Source organism: Macrobrachium rosenbergii, chromosome 7 (assembly GCF_040412425.1).
Source record: "Macrobrachium rosenbergii isolate ZJJX-2024 chromosome 7, ASM4041242v1, whole genome shotgun sequence".
In the NCBI taxonomy this organism is placed as follows: domain Eukaryota; kingdom Metazoa; phylum Arthropoda; class Malacostraca; order Decapoda; family Palaemonidae; genus Macrobrachium; species Macrobrachium rosenbergii.
This window is the reverse complement of record NC_089747.1, coordinates 31,210,912-31,234,465: the sequence shown is the minus strand read 5'-3', so window position 1 is coordinate 31,234,465 and position 23,554 is coordinate 31,210,912. Positions and strand designations below refer to the sequence as shown.

The 23,554-nt window shown below is 42.0% G+C and overlaps 2 protein-coding genes across 2 annotated transcripts in view; both read left to right on the top strand.

Annotated features, from left to right (window-relative positions):
• LOC136840276 (leucine-rich repeat-containing protein 47-like) overlaps window positions 1-21,674 on the top strand; it is a 138,972-nt gene extending 117,298 nt beyond the window's left edge. Inside the window, exon 6 of the mRNA XM_067106951.1 lies at window positions 17,824-21,674. Within this exon, the coding sequence (XP_066963052.1) occupies window positions 17,824-18,087 (264 nt within the window). The 3' untranslated portion in view covers window positions 18,088-21,674. The remainder of the gene's footprint in view (window positions 1-17,823) is intronic.
• On the top strand, window positions 19,357-19,782 carry LOC136840382 (tigger transposable element-derived protein 1-like). Its single transcript, XM_067107064.1, has one exon. The coding sequence runs from the start codon at window positions 19,357-19,359 to the stop codon at window positions 19,780-19,782; it is 426 nt and encodes a 141-aa protein (XP_066963165.1).
• Window positions 21,675-23,554: the final 1,880 nt, after the last annotated feature.

Genomic DNA, 23,554 nt, shown 5'->3' with positions numbered 1-23,554 from the left:
TTTGGTCCAAGAGCTGATGCACGGCTATGTTCCTATGTTCATGGACATGACTCGTCGTTGGCAAGGGATAGCCTACGTCCGTCAAGTGATCGGGATCCCTCTCTTCCATCTACCTCATGGTGTCAGCTGTCTTTGCATGAAACAGAGGAGGGGGAGAGTTAAGAGTTTCTTGCTTTCTACAGGGAGGTTATTGATCTCATTTGTGAGTTCAAAAATCTCTCTGAGAGATCTGAGGCTCCTTCTTGAATGACTCCTACGGGCATAAAAGCTTTACTTGGACCGAAGAAGGATGTAAGAACTTCTTGTGAGCTTCCTTGTTCTGGACATGCTACCTCAATCTTAAAGCATGTAAATTCTTTGGTTTTGGGACGGGATAATTCTCTGTGTTCCAACAGATCTTTCAAGCTTCTTCCCCCTCCTCTGATTCATTGTAGGAAGTATTACTCAACAAGTCATGTACCTCTGTTGAATAGAGAGCTCAACTCTGATGTCATTTGCTTGAAGCCTTGGTTAACACTAGATCAGGTTAGGGCTGATGGTCCTTCTTTAACTTTTCAGGAAGCATCTTCCCTGGAGTTGACTGCCTCTTCTGCCTTTCAGAATGTCTCATGGCGAGATTTATGGTCTTCAGCGGTAGCAAGGATTTCTTCATCCCGTTATGCAAGTTTCATTCGAAAGTCCATCTTCCATCAGGTTACTACAATCGGGTGCTAAGGCCGTATCATACTTAGGCAGTTGAATGCTAATTTATAGGCTAACTTCCTACTGATGAGAAGGGACGCAGCCCTCTCTAAAGTAGCTAAATCAGTGTGGACATGGGCTCATGCTCAGGGGATTCACCTGTTGAGATATCTCGACAATTGGTTGGTCTTAGCAAGTTTCCAGGAAAGGCTGATTCGGGACAGGGACCATCTCCTCCAGTTTTCTCACAACCTAGGTATTATGGTATATCTGGAAAAGTCCAATCTTCTTCCCACCCAGAGGATTCCGTACCTGGGAATGGTCATAGACAGCCTCGTCGAGAGTTTTCCCGTCGGACCAGAGGATAGAGAGGTTCAGGGCAGTGGCTTGCTCCTTCCTTTTGGAGAAGGAGCAACTAGCTCACCATTGGCAAGTAGTTCTGGGCCTCTTGACTTTTCTGGAGAAGCTGGTCCCTCATGGGCATCATCATATTCGTTCCCTGCAGTGGACACTAAAAGACTTTTGGTCCCCAGCAGGAGACTGCCCTCAGCTCCAGGTCCCTCTGTTGGCAGAGGTGAGAAGCGACCTCCTATGGTGGCCTGATGGTGGGCGTTTCTCTTCATTCGCCACCTCCGGATCTTCTCCTGCTCTGGAACGCATCCTCCGAAGGTTTGGGGTTCTCATCTGGGAGAGCTCCTGACTTTGTGGGTGTGGAGCTCTCAGGACAAGCAACTCCACTTCAAGATGTTGGAGTTGAAAGCTGCCTTCCTGGGTCTTTGGGAGTTTCAGGAGAGGGTAGTAGGTCACTTCGTCGTTCTGATGTCAAACAACACTACAGTGGTAGTGTATGTGAACAATGGGGAGCTTTTGTCTTGCCAACTTTACATGCTGACGGTCGAATTGCACCAGTGGGCCATCGACAACTCGGTGAAGCTCATGGCCAGGTACATTCCGGGAAAAAGGAATGTAGTGGCCGACAAGCTAAGGTTCTAGGTACGGAGTGGTCTCTGCATCAGGGCAAAGCGGACAGGTTGTTTCGTCTGTGGGGACGACCCATGTTAGACCTCTTCGCTACAAGGTTCAACAGAAAGCTAGAGGCCTATTGTTTGGTTGTCCCGGATCCATTCACTGTGGCAGAGGATGCCCTTCAACATCCTTGGGACAACCTGGAAGTTTACGATTTCCCTTCATTCTGCCTGATCTGTCATGTCCTGAACAGATTGATGAGTTCCAAGAATCTCAGGATGACCCTAGTAGTTCCTTTGTGGCCCCAAGCAGAGTGGTTCCCAGATCTTCTGTCTCTGTTCTCAGCAGAGAGACATTCCACCTTGGCACAGTCTTCTCTGTCAACCTCATGTAGAGAGGTACCACCAATCGGTAGGGTCCCTGTCTCTTCACAGTTGGAGGTTATCCAGTATCTCTTACAAGGGAGAGGTTTTTCTTGCAGAGCAGCAACTCAGATGTCAGGCTAACTCAGGAGATCTTCGTCAGCCATGTATCAGGGCAAATGGGCCATCTTCTGTGATTGGTGTCGTCAACAGGGTTCCTATCCACTCGAAACTTCTGTTCAGCAGATAGTGGACTTCCTAATCTATCTCAGGACAGAGAAAGGCCTTTCTGTTTCTGCTGTCAAGGGCTACAGGGCTGCTTTAGGATTAGTTCTCCGTGTGAAAGACGTGGACATCTCTTCATCCTAGGAAATCTCTTATGTTGTTCAAGAGCTTTGAGCAGTCTTGTCCTCCTAGGGAACTCAATCCTCCTACATGGGACCTAACTCTGGTGCCGGATAGTATCACTCAAGCTCCATGCGAGACACTGCATCAATCGTCAGACAGGGATCTGACTTTTAAAACAGTTTTTCTCCTGGCTTTCGCTTCCTCAAAGAGAGTTGGTGAGTTCCATGGTCTAGATTATGAAGTTAAACACACCAGGGATTGGGGTCTGTGGCTTTCGAATTTGTCCCAGAATTCATGGCTAAGACTCAAAATCCCTCGGTTCTCAATGACAGATGTGCCTCGTTTTCCATTCCTTCCCTTAGGGATTTTGTTAACAGCGATCCTCAGGAGATAATGCTTTGCCCTGTCAGAGCTCTGCATGGCTGCCTGAAAAGGACTCGTCACCTAAGACCTAGGTGCTGTAGACGTTGTGTTAGCACAGGCCGAGCCAGGAAAGAAGTGTCCAAGAATACCATTTCGTTTTGGCTGCTTCCTTTCTTCTCTACCTACAGGCAGTTTTGAAGAATGACACATCAAACGCTGGAACTGGCTTGATGCAGGTGAGTGTTGCAGCCATACTGTTACAGCATTTTTATGTTCCATGCAACATACAATTTTGCTTCTCAGTATCCTGTGCTTCTCTCTCCTGCAAGAGGAGTGAGAAATGGTGACAAACTTGTTACGTCTGGTTGACATAGCTTGTTGCTTGAACAGGTATAGTTCTCTTTGACTTCCACATATGCAATGAATCTAACATGCTGCATTGTATTTTAACCCAGTGGACTGGGTGCTAGATACCCACTTATCTAACAACTCAGATGTTTAGGTCCTCTTCTGTAGAACTCTAATTTATAGCAAGAATGATCAGGTGTGCCAAACCTCCAGTCGGTTCAGGATTCTCATACCTCCCTCTAAATGTGAGTCTATCCGAATGTTAAGACCGAAGGTTTGTTCCAAGTATGAACAAATGACAAATTTTTAATTAATTTGTATATTGCAATACACTCCCTGAACACCTGAATTAGCCCTGGTCACCTACCAGCCCAAACTACATCCCCATAGCTTTTACCCACTAAGTGGGTAATTAACTGTCAGCGTTACCAACGCTTACCGGAAAATCTTGTCAAATGAGTTACCTGAAATATCGTTGGCAACACTGCTGCAAGTCCCGGCCGAGTGAGGCTGAGATCCCCAATTGCTTTTTGTTCCTCATGCTATGTGGGTGTGTCCCACATCAGGTGAACTTTTGGTCATTTAGCCTGACCCCCATTTAAGAATTTGGACATCAGATCGTGATTTGGACTGTTTTCAACACATTTTCTCTTGGATAGATACTTTATTGATGGGATTTGGAACTTCTCTCCTGATTTTGACTCTGGGATCGGTACTGTGGACTCGATTGGATAAGTCAAACAAGAAGACGTCACAGTCTGCTAGCGCCGATACTTCCACTTTGTTTACATCTTCAACGACAGAGCCTTCTACTGCTGGAGATGCTGACGCTCTGTGGCGGAACTCACACCCACAAACAACACAACACACAACACTCACCCTGATCTTCGGTTGCTGGAGATGGATAAGGTCCACGGTCGCCAGTCACAGCACACAACCACAAAACAAAAACTTAAACCGACCCTCCACCAACAACAAACAAACAAAAAAAAAGAAGAGACACATGAACCATTAATGTTGGTACCAAAAAAAAGACGAACTCCCGTTCACTTTCAAGGTTGGACCTCAACTGCCCAAGACTTCCCCAAAACCGAAAAACTCCCGACAGACAGACAGACAGCGTAAACGAACTCCAACAACGAACCACTCACAACAACAATTAACTCTCTCTCTCTCTCTCTCTCTCTCTCTCTCTCTCTCTCTCTCTCTCTCTCTCTCTCTCTCTCTCTCTCTCTCTCTCTCCACAAAACGTTGGGAAATGCTAAATAAAAACAAATTTATTCATCCCTCTATATTTCTCCCCCTTTTAGCATTTCCCAACCAACACCTTTCACACCTCTTTCAAATCGCCTTACATAACACCCACGGATGCTCACTAGCAGGTCCTCTAGATCGCATTTGCGGGCACGCAATCATTCTCTCAGAATCATTCTCTCTTCTAGCAACATTCAAACTCACATCTTCTCCTCCATTCTCTCTCAGATTCACGCTATCTTCTTCACTATTACCACTCTCAATTTCATCCACAATCTCATCTATACCCTCTAACTTGTTCCCAAATACCTCCCCAATTCTTCAACTAACCCATCCCATTCGCTCATTGACCTTTCCAATTCTTGCAACGATTCATTCATGCTTTCAATCACTGTATATTACTGCTACGCTCTTACTCTTACACTTCGCTCACCTCCAACCATTCACTAACCCCTACGTTCAGTCAACTCAGTTATATCAAACCCGCATATGCTATATGCGTTCTATCCATACCATCCCATTCATCCGTATTACACGCTTTATCACTCATTTCCACTTTGGCACTCACACCCCTATCACACAACTTACGACCATTCAGTTTACTTACGTTCTTCCCTTTCTTACGTTTCCTACCATACTCTATCAAAACAAATTGCTTCATGCACTCGTCAGTCTTTCCAGCAAAACCTCCCTCATGCAACAACCCCTCACGTACATGCATCACACGCACCGCTTGCATCCTGGAGGATCCACCCATTTGAACCCCCTTCACACTCAGTTTCCCAAATTCGCTGTCACAGTCACCCTCTTTCGTCTACATACACTTGATACATGCCCTTCCATTCCACATTCGTCACACTTCGCTCTCGGTTCTGAACACATTCTCGCATAATGCCCATTCTTACCACAGTTGCCACATATTACATTCACTCGGGTACCCCTACAACCATTAGCAATATGACCCACCTGTCCGCACGTGCAGCATTTAACCCCCCTATCTTTCGTACACTCCCTTACCAAATGTCCCGGTTGCCCACACATTCAAACACGCTCCCAAAGCCCACCTACACTCATTCTTTGTATGTCCTTCCTTTCCACATCTAAAACACTTCGCTCGACTTCCACTCATCGACCTTCCCCTTTGTACACTACTATCCCTAACCCGTCCAACCCGTTGTTCCCTTACAAACCCATCATTCATCCTCACTGGCACCTCCACATTACTTGCTCTTACACTCCTGTCTATTACACTATCGGCCATTCTCATTGGGCCCCTCAACACTGCATCCCTAAAGCTTCCAAACTCTGGCACTCTCTCATCTACCCCAGCCCTTACACTTACACTTCTGCTCTCTTTATAACCCTGTCAAGCTCATAATCTTCTACAATTTCCAAAATTTCTCCCCAAGTCAACCTTTCATTCGTCCATCTTTTCTTCTCCTTCCGCTTCAAGTTCACAAATTCTCTAACTCCATCTGGCACTGTCCCTAACAACTTCCGTACTAACTCCTTACATTCATCTATCCCATCATCCCCAAACTTCTTCCTTGCCAACGTCTCCAGCCTACAAGCATACAGTGACAAGGTTTCCCAGCTTTCATTCTTGCCTCATCAAATTCATTCTTCCTCTTATACTTAACACTCGCTTTACGCCTCGCTTGCTCAACTAGTCTAGCTTTCACCTTGTCATACTCAACATCTCCCACACTCATAATAACCCTATACATATCAAGCAAAAAACCCAGTCAAATATTCTCCTAATTCTCGTGCCCACACTCTCTTACTTTCCCCATACTTATCCTGACAAAACCTTTCATACTCCCTAAAGAAATCATGCACATCCCTACTTCCATACTCATTATACCTTTCACACCGGGTACCTCCCTCACATACATAGCCTTTCTCACTTCTTTCTCACTTTCACTCTCACTTTCGCTACTTTCACTCTGTCCTTTCATACCCTTTTCCGAATACAAAGAGTCCACTTCCGCACTTACATTCATCTTACTCATTACACTCTTCTTCTCCCCTCTTTTTATCCACTTTTATCCACTCACCTCCATCCACCTCACTATCACTACTGCCTTCACCCTCTCCCTCCTTTCCTGCCTTTCCCACTTCCTTACCCTTCTTACCAGTTTCCTTTCCCTTTCCCTTCTTCCCTTTTTCTTCCCCTGACTTATCCTTACTTTCCTCTGTTCCTTCCCTTGCTTTTCATTCCCTTTTCCTTACCCTGCCTCTCATTCCTCGTTTCTTACTTCCTATTCCCATATCACTTTCATCACTCACGCTTCCATTCACTTCTTCCTCCTTTTCTTTCTCTCTTGCCCCTTCACACGTTCCAGAGAACCTGCCTCCAACAGCCCCTTCTCCAAAAAAACACCTTTGAACATACCTTTCACCATTTCTTCCACACCTTTCATCATTCCTCCAACTTTTTATCCATCCTCTCTACCATCCTGTCTTCCATTCTCTCTTCTGACTCTTTCATCTCCCCTTTCATTTCTTCTTTTGCACTTCTTAGCATTCCCCCCACCTCCTCCAACTGACTCCTCAATTCTCATTCTCACCCCTCAACCACGTATTCTCCTCTCTCAACCTTACCAGTTCCTCTTCCATCCTTCTCTTCAGTCACACTACCAGCCACCAATCTCAATTGCAGCTGCAATACCAGCTGCCCCACGTTGGGCGCCAAATTAATGTGGCGGAACTCACACCCACAAACAACACAACACACAACACTCACCCTGATCTTCGGTTGCTGGAGATGGGTAAGGTCCACTGTCGCCAATCACAGCACACAACCACAAAACAAAAACTTAAACCAACCCTCCACCAACAACAAACAAACAAAAAAAAAGAAGAGACACATGAACCATTAATGTTGGTACCAAAAAAAAACAGACGAACTCCCCATTCACTTTCAAGGTTGGACCTCAACTGCCCAAGACTTCCCAAAACCGAAAAACTCCCGACAGACAGACAGAAACAGCGCCGTGAAACGAACTCCAACAACCGAACCACTCACAACAACAATTACTCTCTCACTCTCTCTCTCTTATTCTCTCTCTCTCTCTCTCTCTCTCTCTCTCTCTCTCTCTCTCTCTCTCTCTTAGGATGAGTACCCTCAAACACAATCGACATTCTGTTTGTATTTTATGTAGGAAGATGCGTGTGTAGTATCAGTCAGATAGGTAAGAGTCTTGGTCGGTAGATCAGATGGAAGAATTATTCAAAAGTTAGAGGACAAGTTACTAGCTGAGTATATCTAGTCTATTTTTCTAGCTTTATCACTAAATTAACGGAAACTAGAGATAAGGATAGTAGTAGTAGTGTTGTAGATACTAATCGTTCTTTTTCAGCCCCCCTGCCTATTCCAGAACCAGCCCTAATGGGTGCCAGGGGTTATGGAGAACCGCAAACCTTGAAGGTAGGATCTGCCGGCCCCCCTGGCACAGAGCAGGCAGTGTTGGCAGCAGATTTCCCCCTTCCCTCTAAAAGCGTAAGTTCTAAGGTGGATTTAGAATTAGGAATCACTCAGAAGGGTAGGAATTCTAATTTAGGAAGTATTCAGGAAGATTAGTTGAACGTGCAGTCTTCTTTGGGTTCAGGTTTGGTTGGGGTCGCTAATGTTTAGGTCTCTCATTTAGATCAATCGTCGGTTTTATTTCCTGCTTTGTGTTCTGTGCAACAAAGTTTTCCAGATCCGTGGAGGGTCGTTCAGATTTGGTTTTGGATGTATCTGATTCTAAATTTTTGTTTTCCTTGATTACTCCTTCTTCGAAGGTTCCTTTTCCTTCAGGGGTTAAAATTTCTTTCGTCTTGCGATGGTGGTAATTCTGGCGATCGAGTTTTCCAATATTCATGATTATGTCTTAAAGAATTTTCTGATTTGATATGTCTATCAAGATTATCAGGGGCGGGGGGAACAGAACCAGTCTATTCTCTTTGAAATCTATGGCCTCTTCGGACGCTACGGAATTTTCCCGTTTTCCCCATTTTCTTCTAAGCCTTCTTCCACTGCCCTTCTCAATCTTCTTTTTCGGTCTGCTCTTCGGAGGGCTCTTCACAGTCTTGTTGCTCATCCTGTTTTCTTGGCTTTTAACTCAGCAGAGCAAAGACTTTCTTGGTTCAACCCTGTATATTAGAGCTTCAGCGGCTCTATCTCTCTCTTCGGGGTTAAGGGAAGGGGTACTTTTAACAGGTCCGTCGTCTTTATCACCTTTTGCGAATCCTGTAGTTTCTCAGGCATCCAATCTAGTCTCTTCTCTGGTGTTTGCTGAGGCGTCAGCAACTCCTTATTTTCATTCTTTACGGGTTCCTAACCGTAATGCATCATCCGCGATTCTTGCGGATGCTACGGCAGTCGGCGGTTTACCTGCACCAGCGTTCAGTGTATCAGCACTGATAGTTTCCTCAGCCTTTCCATTCACCAGGATAGCTGGTAATTTGCCTTCCTCTGTTACCTTCGGTTCGGTACCTTGTAACTTCCCTTTCGAAACTCCTTTGAGTTTGGTCCTATTGGGACCTCTCCATCTGTCCAATGTTGGTGTTAGGCGCCCCGGTGATTACTCCAAGTGTGGCTTCTTCCTTCTTCCCTCCTTCAGCTTCTTTCTCAGCTTTCCGGCAGGTTTTCTCTGTCCCTCCACCTAGGCATCCATGTAGGCTCGGGGTTGATTCGGGGTCTTCAGTTCCAGATTCCCATTCTCATGCGGTTTTGATACATCCGGATTTGAGTGGTTCGGGTGTTGCGGCCTCTTCGCTCTCAGGAGTGGGCGTGGTCCGGCCAGGTGTGGCCGGCCCAGATGTTGTGTCATCCTCATTGGGTGGTGCAGGGTTTGCACAACCTACTTTGGTGCTTCCAGTGTGTTCACGATTGATACGTCAGGTGTCTGTCTCACGCACCCAGGTGTAGCGAGTTCCAGGTTTTCGAGTTTGGCGTTTGCTAGGGGTCGGCCTGCCTCTTTCCTGTTCTGGCTCGGTCGGACCAGTCCGACAAGGATTGTTCATTTGAAGAAGAGGATCCGGTACCAGATATTAGTTCTTCAGCCAGTGAGAATGAGTATAAGCGGATGGTAGACTTCATCCTCACTTATCCTCAATCCAAGGTTCTGGAGGAGCCTACGCTAGCGAATCAAACGATGTTTGAGTCGCTATATGCGACAGAACCGGTAGTTGCTGAATCATCAAAGAATCTGGTCTGCTTTGGCCATGTCGGGCAGGCATTGAGGGAGGCATACGTAGGTTAGTGGCTTTGATAGGGTCGAGTAAGCAGGATTCAACCTTGCTTCGTATTCAGGAGGGGTTTTAACAAGATAGCAGATTACCCTTCTGCGGGTGTCAAGGTTCCTCTCAACTTATCTGTTGAGGCTCTTCTCTCTCGGGTTCCTTTGTCAGTTGTTTGGTCTCAGTTTCATCGGGGGGATGGATATACTCCCTCCGGTCCGGTACTGCCTGACACCTCATCACTTCGGTGTCAGTGGGGCTGACATACCAGGTTAACATTTCACCTGACTGTACAATGTTCTTTGGCAGAGGAGGAAGGACTTCTTTTAAAGTTTCCACCTCACTATCCGGACATTCGGAGAGGTTTCTGTTGAGGGCGCATTTTGCGCTCTGCAATAGTTTTTTAGGGAGGAGGATATCTCCTCCATGGTCAATTTTGTGTAGCTGTCATCAGCAGAGGCGTCACAGCAAGCTATGATTAGTGTGGCTGCTCTGGGTTCAGGGTATGTGGCCAGTATAACGAACTTGTTGCTTCTAACTCATGTCTCCAGTGTCGGCAATTGTGCATCGTCGAGGGTACAAAATGTTGAAGTAGAGGGTTCCTGTTTAACAGGGAACAGCCGGTACCCACTTGGAGGAGAAGCCTCTTAGGGAGAATGCTCTCTCTCTCTCTCTCTCTCTCTCTCTCTCTCTCTCTCTCTCTCTCTCTCTCTCTCTCTCTCTCTCTCTCTCTCTCCTCTCTCTCTCTCTCTCTCTTGCTTTCTCTTCAGGTATGTCTCAGGAATCGCTGGGACTTCCACATCGAGAATGCAGGTATAATCTGGAACGATTCTCGCTTGTCGGATCTTCTGTGATAGCCAGGAGAAGCACATCTGACATCCGGAAGGTCTATGTCTCCCCTCTTTCCGATGTTCATCTGTACTCAGATGCCTCATATCAAGGTTGGGGAGCAACCTTTGAGGAACCCAGGCTTCGGGCCTCTGGAGGGATCGGGAACAGGGCTGTAAAGGAAGCCTTCAGTTGTTTTTCAGTCCTAGTGCGCAACACAATAGTGGGTCTGCTTTGCGACATCATAACTGCCGTGTTGTATCTGAGAACTCGGGGGGAACAAGATCATTAGAACTTAGAGGTGTATGCTTTCCACCATTCGGTCTCATTCATCAGGTAATCAGGAATTGCGGGAGTGTCAAGACGTCTATGACTAGCTCCTTACTGCCCCTAACGCCCTCAGTTTCCAGAATTCCTAATGCTCCTTACGGAAGTTCCGATGTTCTTCCTCATGCGGAAGTTCTTTTAGACAACCACATTTTCACCATTATCATCCAAACTCTTGCGTAATGAACCTAGTTGCAGGCGACTGCCGAGCGAACAGCTAGACAGTCCAGACACTCTAAAGCTATGTCTAGACAATATTTCTTTCAGCTTGAGAAAGTCAACCCATAAGCTTTACCAGGTCAGCTTGACATGGGGAAGTCTGTGTCGTAAGGAAGGTCATTCCATCTTTAGGCCTGCCATAACCAAAATAGCTGGTTTTCTCTTATTCCTTTGGAAAGCCAAGATTCTTCCGTTTTCAGCTGTCGCTGGCTACCGCTCAGCACTTAGCAGCACATTTTTCCATCTTCCCGAAAATTTCTAGTAGTAAGATATTTGATTTATTACGTTCCTTTAAGTGTAATGTCCGGTCTTGCCGACTCGGGCTCCTTTGTGAGATTTGTCGGAAGTTCTAATGTTAGGATAACTGATTAGGTGTTTTCTTTCTTTCAGCTTTAGCTACAGATGAAAAGGTGGGCGAGCTTTGGGAAGTTTTCTAGGCTGGTTTCCTAGGCAGGAAATGATAAGTATTTCTCTTCCTCCAGAATTCGTGGCGAAGACAGAGTCTGAGGCTAAAACTCTGCTTCGTTTGTTTAAGGTTCTTTATATGCAAGTGTTCGGTTTCGGCATCAAGCGAGGATGTCTTTATGTCCGAGGCGAATATTAAAGTCTATTTATCAAAGGTTGAGAAACTGAGTCCGCTTCTGTGTACACTTCTTGTCTCACCGCGGAATTCTTCCCATCCGCTGTGAAGGATGCGATTAGTTACTTTCGGGGAGAGGGTTCCTGGTTCCTGGTTCATAAGCGCTCACTCCACAACAGTTGCGGGCACTCTTCACGATTCTCGTGTGGTGCGAGCTTTATGCCCTTGAACACAATTTAATTTGACATTACATTATATTTAGCATTTAACAGTTTTTTTTTCATTACTGCACAGTATTCGGAGTATGTCCACTTCATCTTCCTTTCTAAGGAATGGTTCAGTGTCTTCTATTCTGGAGGTAGTTTACTTGCGAGTCCATGGAGGTAGTTTACTTGCAAGTCCGTCTGTGTTTTCTTTCTTTACTTAAGAGACGTTCAATTCACCCCACCGCGTATAGCAGCGAATTCTCCTATTTAGCGTGCGTTCAGTTAGGTAAGGTAGTATTCACGTAGTTTGGTGGTTATTAGGTTAACCAGATAGAGGAATTCCTTTTGGGCTTTAGAATCTTAAGCAACAGTGATAGTATAATCATATGAACTTGAGTTTAGTACGTTTTAAGTATCCTAGTCTTTGATAGTTTCCCTACGAGAGTCCAAAGAGGTGCTCTCGTAGGCTAGCCTATGCTGTTTCGTCGGCGCTGGGATACTTCTTCTCTCGTCAGCCTTTGCCGCAACCTGCAGGGCGGAGGGTCATCGGCTCGGCACACTACCTCATTCCCTCCTTACTGGGTAGGCTGTGAATAGCCTTTTGGGAGATTCATCGTTCTCCTTCTCACATAAAAGTTATTCTCTTAGTCCGTGTGTAGCGGCTTACCCTTTTATCGTGGGTGCATGCATTTAGCTAAGGGGGTACTCTCTTAAGTGCGGAGGTTCTTAGAGGCGGCCACTTGGGAGTCGGTGTCAGTTTTCATGACTTTCTACATCAAAACATTCAGTTTTCTTCGAAGAAGAGTTACTCGCTTGTTTCCTTTGTGACGACCAACTCGATCTTATAATTACGTAGTAATGTCAAGGGTGGGAGGAACTCTAGATAATGAATGTAGTCTGAGGAACTTTGGATTATCTGTTAGTCGGGTTTCATAGTGAGAGTATTAAGTTTGACGTTAGTACTGTGAGTTAGGCAAATCCAGTGGTTTCTTCAACATCTGCGCAGACATCGGCGGCAGCGGGCGGCGAAGAACTCGAAGATCCTGCACACTCAACTTCTCCTCCATACATGAGAGGCTACAATAGCCACATGGTAGGTTCTTCGTACCCCTCCATACATGAGAGTACTTTGATTAGCCACATGGGAGGTTTGTTGTTCTCCACTGCTTATGGGAGGCTGTGATTAGCCACATGGTAGGTTGGTTTTTTATGTTGCTACTCTCTATCCATGAGGAGGCTTGAATCCCACATGAGAGGTAGCTTGACTCAGACAGTACCTAGACATGAGACTGACGTCGGGAGTACTCTCTCTACAGGCATTCTTACCTGCTGAGTGGGATGACCAGGTGAGGATACATTCATTTATACAGAGTAGGCGAATAATGAGTTACCTGCTTTCCCTGTTGGCAGTTCGGGCTGAATTAGATTGATCCCACCTCCTTAAAATTTTGTTAATCCGGCTAATTCAGGTGTTCAGGGAGTGTATTGCAATATGAAGTTTTCATAATAAAACTAATATTTTAATACTTACCTGAACACTAGGAGCTCTTTCCTAATGGCAAGGGGAAAGTCCACTAATTTCTTGTTCAGTATTGCAGAAGCTGAATAGATAATGTTTCAAGTCCAGAGACAATCCCTGTCTTCATACCATTATTAACAATGTATAAGGGGCTGCACTTCTTGAGAGATGCCAAAAGATTGTCTGTTTCCTCCATCAAGGTTATAAACCCATGCTGACATAGGCAAAACTGTTCATGCTTTTCAGCTGGATTGCTGAAGATTCTGCTAAGCTGCTTTTATGAACCATAGTTGTTGGCTTAAGACTCCTTAGTGGCTCTCCTTTCTGCCCCAGAGAGAGGCTTCTCTCAATGCTCTTTTGTAGAACACTCTTTCTGGTGGCCCTGGCTTTGGCCAAAAGAGTAAGAGGGTTATATGCAATAAATTTGTTAGTAGGGTGTTCACGTACTGGAGCAGAACTATCTTTTTTATTGCATCCTTTCATGTTAAAATGTCAAGACCAAAGCTCTTCCAAGATTTTTCTCTATCCCCGCTTTAGAGTCTCTGACTCCTGAGGATGATGAGCTTCTTCGATGCCCTGTTAGGGCTATAGGGATTACTGTAATACATCCCACCTTAACCATTAAGGAAGCAGTAGGAACCTATTTTGCACAGTTAAGAATCCTTAGGTTCCTAGGTCGTAGATGTCATGGCTTTCTCTATTAATCCTTAATCTTGGAAGCACACCATGCATTGCTCCAGAGGATTGTCCCCTTTTTGAAGGTGAAACTGCACGATGTCAGAGCAACTGCTACATCAGTTAGTTTTCATCAGCACATCTCGCTAGACTAGACTGTCAAGTCATGGCAGCACAGTGGAGGTGTAACTCTGTGTTTACTTCTCAGTACTTGAAGGCCATCTATATCCAGTAGGAAGACTGCCATACGCTATCACCTATAGTTACGGCAGGGGAGAATTCTCCTAGTCTTCCCTTTATGTGTTACAAACAGGTACACTATAGGGATTTATGTTGGACTTATGTTGTAGAGCCATTGCTCCTTATTGGGGAAAGCTACCCTAAGCTGATCAAGAACCACCCTTTTTCAGGCAAAATTGGTGGTGGTGTTTTGGGTGTGAGGTGCCACAGCAACTCAGTTAGGTAGGTGGTAACTTTTTAGGGATTTTGTTGAGTTGTGGCTTTAGCTCTCATCAGCTCTGCAGGCCAGAGGCACAGAGACCAAACTTGCCAGTCTGTGTTGCACAGTCTCAACCAGTGACTACATTCAGGGTCCACATTCCACCTCCTTGCAATAATGGACCTCACCTAATGAAGATCCTCATCTAACAAGAACTTGACTTGGGGTTGTATGCATCAGGTAAGCAGCAATAAGGATATTTCTAATATGTGATAATTTGGTCATGGGGAAATCTCTTACCGTCCTCCATCACTCCATGTTGGAGTCAGCTAATGATAGAGGGTAAGTTTCTCCTCAAAAATAATAATTTTTATGGTAAAATCAATGTTTTAGGTACTTACCCTCTATCATTGAGATCCCTCTCTCCTCCTCTCTTGAGGGATTAAGAGAAGATGACAATCAAAACATCTGTTGTCGTAATTATCCCCACCCTCCAAGGGATGGGCATGACTATTGGGAGCGTTTGTTAACGATTATTTCAATTTTAACACTTGTCGAACCTGCGGCAAGTGCCAAAGATAAAGCTAATAATAGAGGGTAAGCACCTAAAAAATTGATTTTATCATAAAAGCCATTATTTTATGTATTGACAGGGATATGGAACATTCATTCTCATGTTGTTCATTATCCTTTTTCATCATGCTTTTGACACATACTTAAGGCATGTTTTCATGTAGTATCTGTCTTTATGCCTCCTGTGATTGGTGAGTGTATTCCTTTGGATATCCAAGTTCCTGTTATTCAACCCCAGTGCTTTACTGAAAGGTCCTATTTTTCTGTAGATGATACAACCTTCATTTTTTGGCATCTTAGTGCTATTCAGACCATCTTGAGAGAGAACAGACTTCTGATCGTGTCTTCTTTCCTCTGATCTTGCATGGCTTAACTTTGTCCTCCCCAAGTGGTGATTCAGGTTGTGTATGGTTAATGGGTTTATAATGAAAAACGATGTTTTTTGAATTAAAACATTTTTCTGATTACCCCACTGATCACAATACTGTACTTAGTTCCTACTTTCTTTCCCTGCACCCGTTGTTTGTAATTATGCACAAAAGATTGATGCCATAGAGGATGGTGATTGACTGTGGTGGGTTGCTAGGGTATTTGTAGAGTGAGCTGTCTTTCAGGATATGAAAGGTTAGTGCAACGAGACTGCTGATTGCATGGAAGCAAGACCATTTATGATTAGTGGGTTAAAATAAAAAAAGTTTTAATTTTAAAAAATTCTTTCTAGGTTATTTTCTTTCAGTACAGTGCAGTTATGCCAGTAAAACAGATAGTTACTGCCGTGGAATTGGATTAATAACAGATTTAGAATTAAAGATTAAAGCTATTCATCGGCACTTGGCTGTCATACATTTACTTGTCATAATTGACAGTCATACACACAGCTGAGTAAATGTCCAATTCTGCTTCATTGTAAATGTTGAGTTAAATTGTATTAACACGTTGACTGCTATGTGCTCCATATATGGTTCACAGGGGACTCTCTGAATGAGCGATGTGTACCCTATGTGGTACACATGCTAAGAATTATATATTTTTTTCAAGTATCCAAAATTTAATCAAAATGGGGTTTTTTATACCAAAATATTATTGTAATATATTGGAAATTAATTAAATTAAACTAGAACATTAACTAAACACTTTATTTATTACTGAAAATAATCTTCATATGCTGGCAAAAGGGGCATATATTTTTTTTAAATTCTCTTTCTTTCAGTAAAAAAAAATAGAAAACATTATCATTAGATCAACAAAAATGCTATCCTTTTAACCGTAGATTATATTTATATAAATTCAGTAGAAAAATAAATCAGTTTGGTAAACATTTTACTTCTGAAAAAATTAATAGTGTCCTTTTCTTGGTGAAAAATATCCATTTATATTTTGTATGATGAAGGAAATCATGTAGTATTTAGAGTACAAGTATAAAATTAATATTCTTTCTGTTTTGCTTCTACATAAGAAAAACAAATTAACTTTTCATCATATTGGGACAATGGGTAATTTGTATATCAGTCTATATATGTATGTGTGTATGTAATGCATGTATGTATGTATGTATGTATATATATATATATATGGATAGACACGTACAGAAAAATGGGCTACTGTATACAGATGGGCAGATACAGTATATGAATAAGAACTGCTTTACTTGTATATAAATACTTTTATTTATGCAAAATACAAATTTATATTGCCAAAAATACAGCCTGTATATATGTTTCCTAATGTGTGTCTGTCTGTAACATGTATGTGCATCTTATATGTATTATATTCATGTGTATGTTTATATATATTCCTATATGCACATATGTGTGTACTACAAATTTCATGTACACATGAAAACATACATAGTTATATATGTGTGTGTGTGTGTGTGTGTGTGTGTGTGTGTGTGTGTGTGTGTGTGTGTGTGTGTGTGTGTGTGTGCTAAACACCAAATGACTAATAAATCTGTTATAAAATAACAATATATTGAAATTCTACACATTTTTCAGTTGACCACATATGGTACATATCGCTTATAGTAACGTGTGCAGTCATTCAGGCGATGTGTGCCTTTAGAGTCACACTGAGTATGAGCCACGTCTGGTACACGTTGCATACGGTAATTCCTAGATCAGTCTGGAGCGATATGCACCATAACTGAACATCCACAGTGTGACCATATTTGGCACACAACGCCAGCAGAACTGTCTCTAATAGTTTTGGGCGACGTGAGCCATATATGACCACATCTATTATGTCCATACTAGGTACACAACGCCTGTAATTAAGACTTTTGTTATGTCAGGCGAAGTGTACCACATAAAGTCACGCTTTTTACACTGGCTGAGCACTCGGCTTACCTTAGGAATACACCATAACACCTCTCACGTCAATAGCTAACGGGTTACTGATTTTATGAGGGTTTAAAGAGAACGCCCATTAGGCCATTTCACAGCATTGCCAATCGCAGTCAACGTGTTAAAGATAGGTCTGTATTGTAGAATGTTGTTATAGGTTTAGATTATTTAGATGAGTGTCATTCATGGCCTTCTTTCATTAATCTCCATTGCCTTCTGTAACAAATCACTCCTACATATGGGGCTAGTGTCATCAGTGCACCTCATGTGGTGCACTGTAGGCATTACTAAAGGGTCTTTGCAGCGTCCCTTCAGTCCGTAGCTGCAACCTCTCTCATTCCTTTTACTGTACCTCTGTTCATATTCTCTTTCTTCCATCTGACTTTCCACCCCTCTAACAATTGTTTCATAGTTCAACTATGAGGTTTTCCTCCTTTTACACCTTTCAGACCTTCTTGCTGTCAATTTTCCTTTCAGTGCTGATGGCCTCGTAGGTCCCAGCATTTGGCCTTTGGCCTAAATTCTAAATTCCATCTTCTGTCTGAGTAGAAATTTCTCTCCTTCCAGATAACACAAGAAACCACAGATGTTTTTGTAGAAGTAACTAGTGGCACATCTTTAAATAAGGCAAAAGCAGTTTTGGATGCTTTAATTATGAGTTCCTTGAACTCTGGCATTGGATCAGAAAAAACACTTGCTGGGAAGTCATGTATGAAGATTCAACAGGTTCGTGTGGAAGATGAGGAAGGGAACTTGCGGGTGATTTACCCTTCACGAACTGATCTGGTGTTTGAGAATGAGGCTGTTAAAATAATTAATGCTGACAAGTAGTGTTACTGGTCTGTTTGTGCCTCATATTTATGTGATACATTGGGTAAGCATTGTTTTTTGATTATCCAGTGAACTAGCATTAGTTTATTTTCATACAAATCATCAAATTGGAAATTTTATATTTCAAGTACAACAGTGTATAAAGCTAGAAATTTTTCTAATAATTTTATAGTAACTCATCATTGATTTCACAAGTATCATTTTCAGAACTAGTTACTGTATGTCATGTCAAAATGTTGAATTTTGTTCACTGAAAGGTTTGTTTTTTTTTCAGAAACCATAGTTCTGTCTTTTTAAAAAATTTGTCTAGTATTTAGAGCAATTGTCTTAAAGAAAAAAATTATTCTTTGTACTGGTATGCTAGCAAATTTCTGTGGTTGAAAATTAACTATACTCTATACAGTAGTAAGATGTTCCTTTTGTCCCGTGAACTTTGTTTAAATTCGCAAAAGGCCTGCAGTGTGGTTTTATTTTCACGTTAATTTTTCTACCATATAATTGTCAAGGACTAGTGTATATTGTATCTGTTATATTTTTTGTTTATTTCTTAGGCTCAGCCAAATTCATGGTGCCCAAATCTGTAAGATATTCAGTGTTTTAGGCATGTTGCTCTCTTATTTACTTTAAACCAAGTTAATACAGTAGCTTTCTATGAGATCATTAATCAAAGGAGGTGCAGGTTCATTAGTATATTGTGTACAATACATATATACCAGCTGATGATAACTCAAGTTTAAATTGCAGTACAGGTAGACCTCCAGTCACGATCTTTCGTCTTATGATATTTCAAAGTTGCATTTGCGATGGGGTTACTAGTTATGATGGTTTCAGAGTTACGATACGATACCTGTGCAACAATATTTTGAAAATATTTTAAAATTTTGCACGCAATGGGAACAGGCAGCGTAGGGTGTATGATACGTTGGCCCAGGAGGGTGGGATGTGGGTATCTCGCGCCCTGACCTTAACCTCATTCGCACTCACCTTCTACACAGTCAAGTTGGGTCAGTGTTAGTGTGTAATTTTTGTGCGTTTTACTTTACGTAAATGATTTAAAACGCAAATTTGTGTAATACCAGCATGCTTGCCAAATGCCCAAGTGATTCTCCTGCTGTTGGTTCGGCCAAGAAGAGGCAGTCCATCACTTTAGAGCAGAAAATGATAATTATCAACTAGCATGCTGGGGGAAAAGCAGTCATGGCGATCGCACATGACTAGCATCTATCGCAGTCAACAGTGTCCACCTTCTGTAAGGACAAGAAACAGATAATGGATGCTGTAAAGGCATCTGCTTCATTTCATTCCAAGATTATAACAGAGAAGAGGACAGGATCTTTGGAAGGAATGGAACAGTTACTGTTCATGTGGATGGAGGACCAGATACAAAAGCGTATGCCACTCAGCCTCTTGACCATTCAAACAAAGACGTGCTTGCTTTTCGAGGAACTAAAGAAAAAATATGATGATACCCACAACAAAGATTTTGTGGCAAGTCATGGATGGTTTCATCATTTCAAAAACCGCCATAATTTTCATAGTGTGAAAATTAATGGTGAAGCAGCAAGTGCTAATGTCAAAGGAGCCACTAAATTTAAGGATGCTCTGCATAAGATTGTCGTTGATGAAGGGCACTTGCCAGAGCAAATCTTTAATGTTGACAAAACAGGACTGTATTTGAAGCAGATTCCTGAATGATCCTACATCCACAAAGAGGCAACAATGATGCCCAGGTTTAAGGCATGCAAAGATCGAGTGACTCTTCTGCTTGGGGGAAGTGTGGCTGGGTATAAACTCAAGCCATTCATGATTTATCACTCTGCAAATCTGAGGGCATAAGCAAGAATCAGCAAACATACGCTTCCTGTTCGTTACCAGCGTAATAAGAAAGCATGGATAACTGCCTTGTTATTTGAAGACTGGTTTGTGCATTGCTTTATTCCAGAAGTGAAAGATTATTGTAGGGAAAACAACATCTCCTCCAAAGTTCTGCTGATTCTCAACAGTGCTCCCAGCCACCCTCAGCACACCGGAGATATTAATGAGAACATAAAAGTTGTTTCTGCCACCAAACCCAACTTCTCTCATACAACCCATGGATGAGGGAGCCGTGGCAACGCTCAAGGCCTATTATCTTCAGAACAAGTTTGCTTAGGGTGTTCAGGTTACGGAAAATGAGAGAGCTCAGAACTTTCTGGAACGATTTCATTGTTCTTAAGGCCATTATGAACATCGGATGGTCACGGAAGGAGGTAAAGAGTCTATGAATGGGATTTGGAAAAATATGCTAAAAGTGTATGTGATCTCATTTAAAGATTTTGATAAGGATGAAGAAATTGTGCAAGTTCATAAAAAGATTGTGTCACTTGGGAGAAGTTTTGAGTTAGAACTTGAAGAGCAAGATATCCAAGAACTGATAGATGTGCAAGACGTAGAGCTTATGGCAGAAGATTTAATTGCACCAGCAGAAAAAAAAGCAGAAGAGGAAAAAGAAACTGAAGAAAAACCAGAGCAAAAGTTTACAACAAAGAAAATGGCAGAGTTATTCGCCTCAATTGAACAAGGTATGAAACTTTTATGTCACATGGGTGTGAACTTAGAACGGTTTGCTAAAGTGGAAAGAGGAATTCATGATGTTCTTGCATGTTACAGAGTTATTTATGAACGAAAAAATGCACTGTGCAAGCTACAATGGATGTCTTCTCAAGAAAACAGCTCCAGTGCCACCCCCTTTCCCGACACCTTCCACCACATTTGAGCCCTACCATCTACATCTTGTGAGAGCTCTTTCTTTGCAATCCTACCCCCAGTAACACCTGAACTAACAGCTGAAGAGAAGCGAGGTGATGATCCTGCTGCTTTATCATCCTCCTTTTCTGATGTTTAATATACATAGCCATCAACAGCCTGACACCATTCAAGTACGCCGACGACAGACCAAATCTTGATGAGTACCCCTGTACGGTACACGTCTGACTCTTGTTTGTGTTATTCGATTTCTCTGTTTGTACTGAATTATCATAAGTCAATCTGCATTGAACCTCTAGAAGTAGTGGATATTAATAATTACACTGTGTATGTATAGAGTACACTGTACTGTGTAGTGTAGGCTAGGCTACCGTATATGTATAGATTATACTGTATACACTAGTGTAGGCTAGGCTACTTTCAAGTTACGATTTTTTCAAGTAACGCTGGGGTCATTGTAACGTAACCCCATCATAACGGGGGCATACCTGTACTTGGATATTTTTAGATGAAGCTATTTGTTCTCAAGTTATTGCTTTGTGTTGACCTGCAATTACAATGTTCTACAAACCACATCGTAGTTTTCATTTGAAAAGTTGCTACAGTACTTTAAGTTTCCCTCTACACTATCTAAAAAGTAACATGTTCATTTCCGTGATGAGTACAGATAACTCCATGTACACGGGTTCTAAATACTCGTTTTTGCTTTAACACTGACTTTGATTAGAGAAGATAGTGATGTGTTTACACGAATTCTTCACATTAACACAGGTAAGAAGAAGAAGCATGAGCAAAATTTCTAATGCTGCCTTTTATCAGTATCCAATAAAAAGTAGAGATTCTGTTGCCTCTGAACTTAACCCCCTTATTATACCATGTTTTATACATCTGGGGAAACTTGGAGTCATCATGTGAGCCAGCAGCACAAATTGGGAGAAGACAGTGAAAATTTGTGTTTTTAATGTTCTGTGGTACTCATGATATTCACATAATATTTCTTGTCAGAACCCAAGAAAAAAGGATAAAGTTTTCCCCTGTCTTGGAACATAATCCCCGTAATTACCATTGATTCTTAGGGGAAAACTATGATTTATTTACATGATTGCCATTTACACAGTGTCTTTAGGAATGTATCCTTTATGTAAATAGAGATTTATGTGTACTAGAATTAATTATTACAAGCTAAAATGCTTTGTGCAATTTTCTTTTATTAGTTTGAACTGTATGTGATACTGTACAGTGTTTAGTGATGAAATGTTTAAGCCTTACTCCTATCTTTTATACTTGAGAAGTATTCGTCTGAAATTTGAGAGCTACAGGGTAATTCCATAGGACAAGGTATATCCAGTAGTTAAATGTAAGATGGAAATATTCAGGAAAAAAGCATGCCATTTGGTATTGAGGGTAAGGTGACTGTTGCTTTTCTTACAGAAAAAATTACATTACTCTATCATTTATTTTATCATATTTTCCTCGCTATACTTACAACTTTTGGTTATGGATAAAAAACAGACTTTTTGATAAATTTTTTGGGAGGAAGCACAAAATTTTCTTGTGCCTCGTTAATTTATATTCATTATTCCACCTACATGAAACTTATTTTGGGAGGATTTTTTTATGCCATTGTATAGAAAATCATTCAGCTACAAATTGAAACAAGATTGAGCGGTCTATCATGAAAATTGTTGGAGCTGCATGTCTGAACAATAAGAGGTACAGTATAAACATTTATATGCTTACGGCTCAAGTCACTGCCACTTCCCGCAGGCTGGTAAGTGTTCATAGGAGTCATAAGGAAAAGGGTTAGTGTATTTGAGTCTGCCAAGTATGAATACTACATCATTGGCATGGAGAGGTCTACTGTGACCAGTTTATGAAGGACATTATCATTTTATGCAAATTGGTAATGATAAATAATATTAATCAAACCACTATAATAATAATAATAGTTGTCCTTTAGAGCAATTAAAGGTGCATTAACAGATCTCAATGTTCCAACACTGGAAAACTTTACCCAAGCTTTACAAGTGTAATTTGGATGGTATGTGGTACTGTACACAAAAGTATTCATTTCACAGAAATTTAGTAACCTTTTCATTTATATTACAGTATTCTGTATAAGAGAGCAACAAGTTAGAAAACTACCTATATGGTATACTTTCAAAGTACCAAATTATTGATATGGTCCCTACAAATTAAGCAGCTCAAATTCCAATAAGTGTTAATTTGCTAAATATATTTTTTCGTGCATGAATACAGACCATCACGTTTTCTGCTGGGGTATTCCTTAGCATGAACTGGAATTGGTTGTTGAAACTCAGCATCAAGGTAGGTGGGTGGGCTGGCAGAACCCTCTGCTCACCTGCCACTATCAGGCACTTTTCCTTCAGCCAGTGTTGAGTTAAAATGTCTTGCTGTGCTCTGACTGACCATCAAATTCAAACATTTTTCATCTCTTTTATTTTATGTGTTTGTGTTTTTTGTTTAGCATTAATTTATACAAGGAAGGAAAGTGAACAATAAATGGTGTGAAGAACACAAGCAGATGTTTGGATGCTTTATGTCCTTTATGTTAGAGTACCAGTTTTGTTATTCTGAATTGGTGCTAGAGTGTCATGGCTGGTCTCCATTGCAATGGAGAGGTTTGGCAATAGTAGAAAAAGGCCAAAAGTTTTCTGATGTTTTTTTGAAGGCAATTACTCTATCAAAATATTTTTGGCTC

What these genes read in the sequence shown, in the direction of transcription:
- LOC136840382 (XM_067107064.1), top strand. Translation starts at nt 19,357, where the DNA reads ATGGATGCTGTAAAGGCATCTGCTTCATTTCATTCCAAGATTATAACA.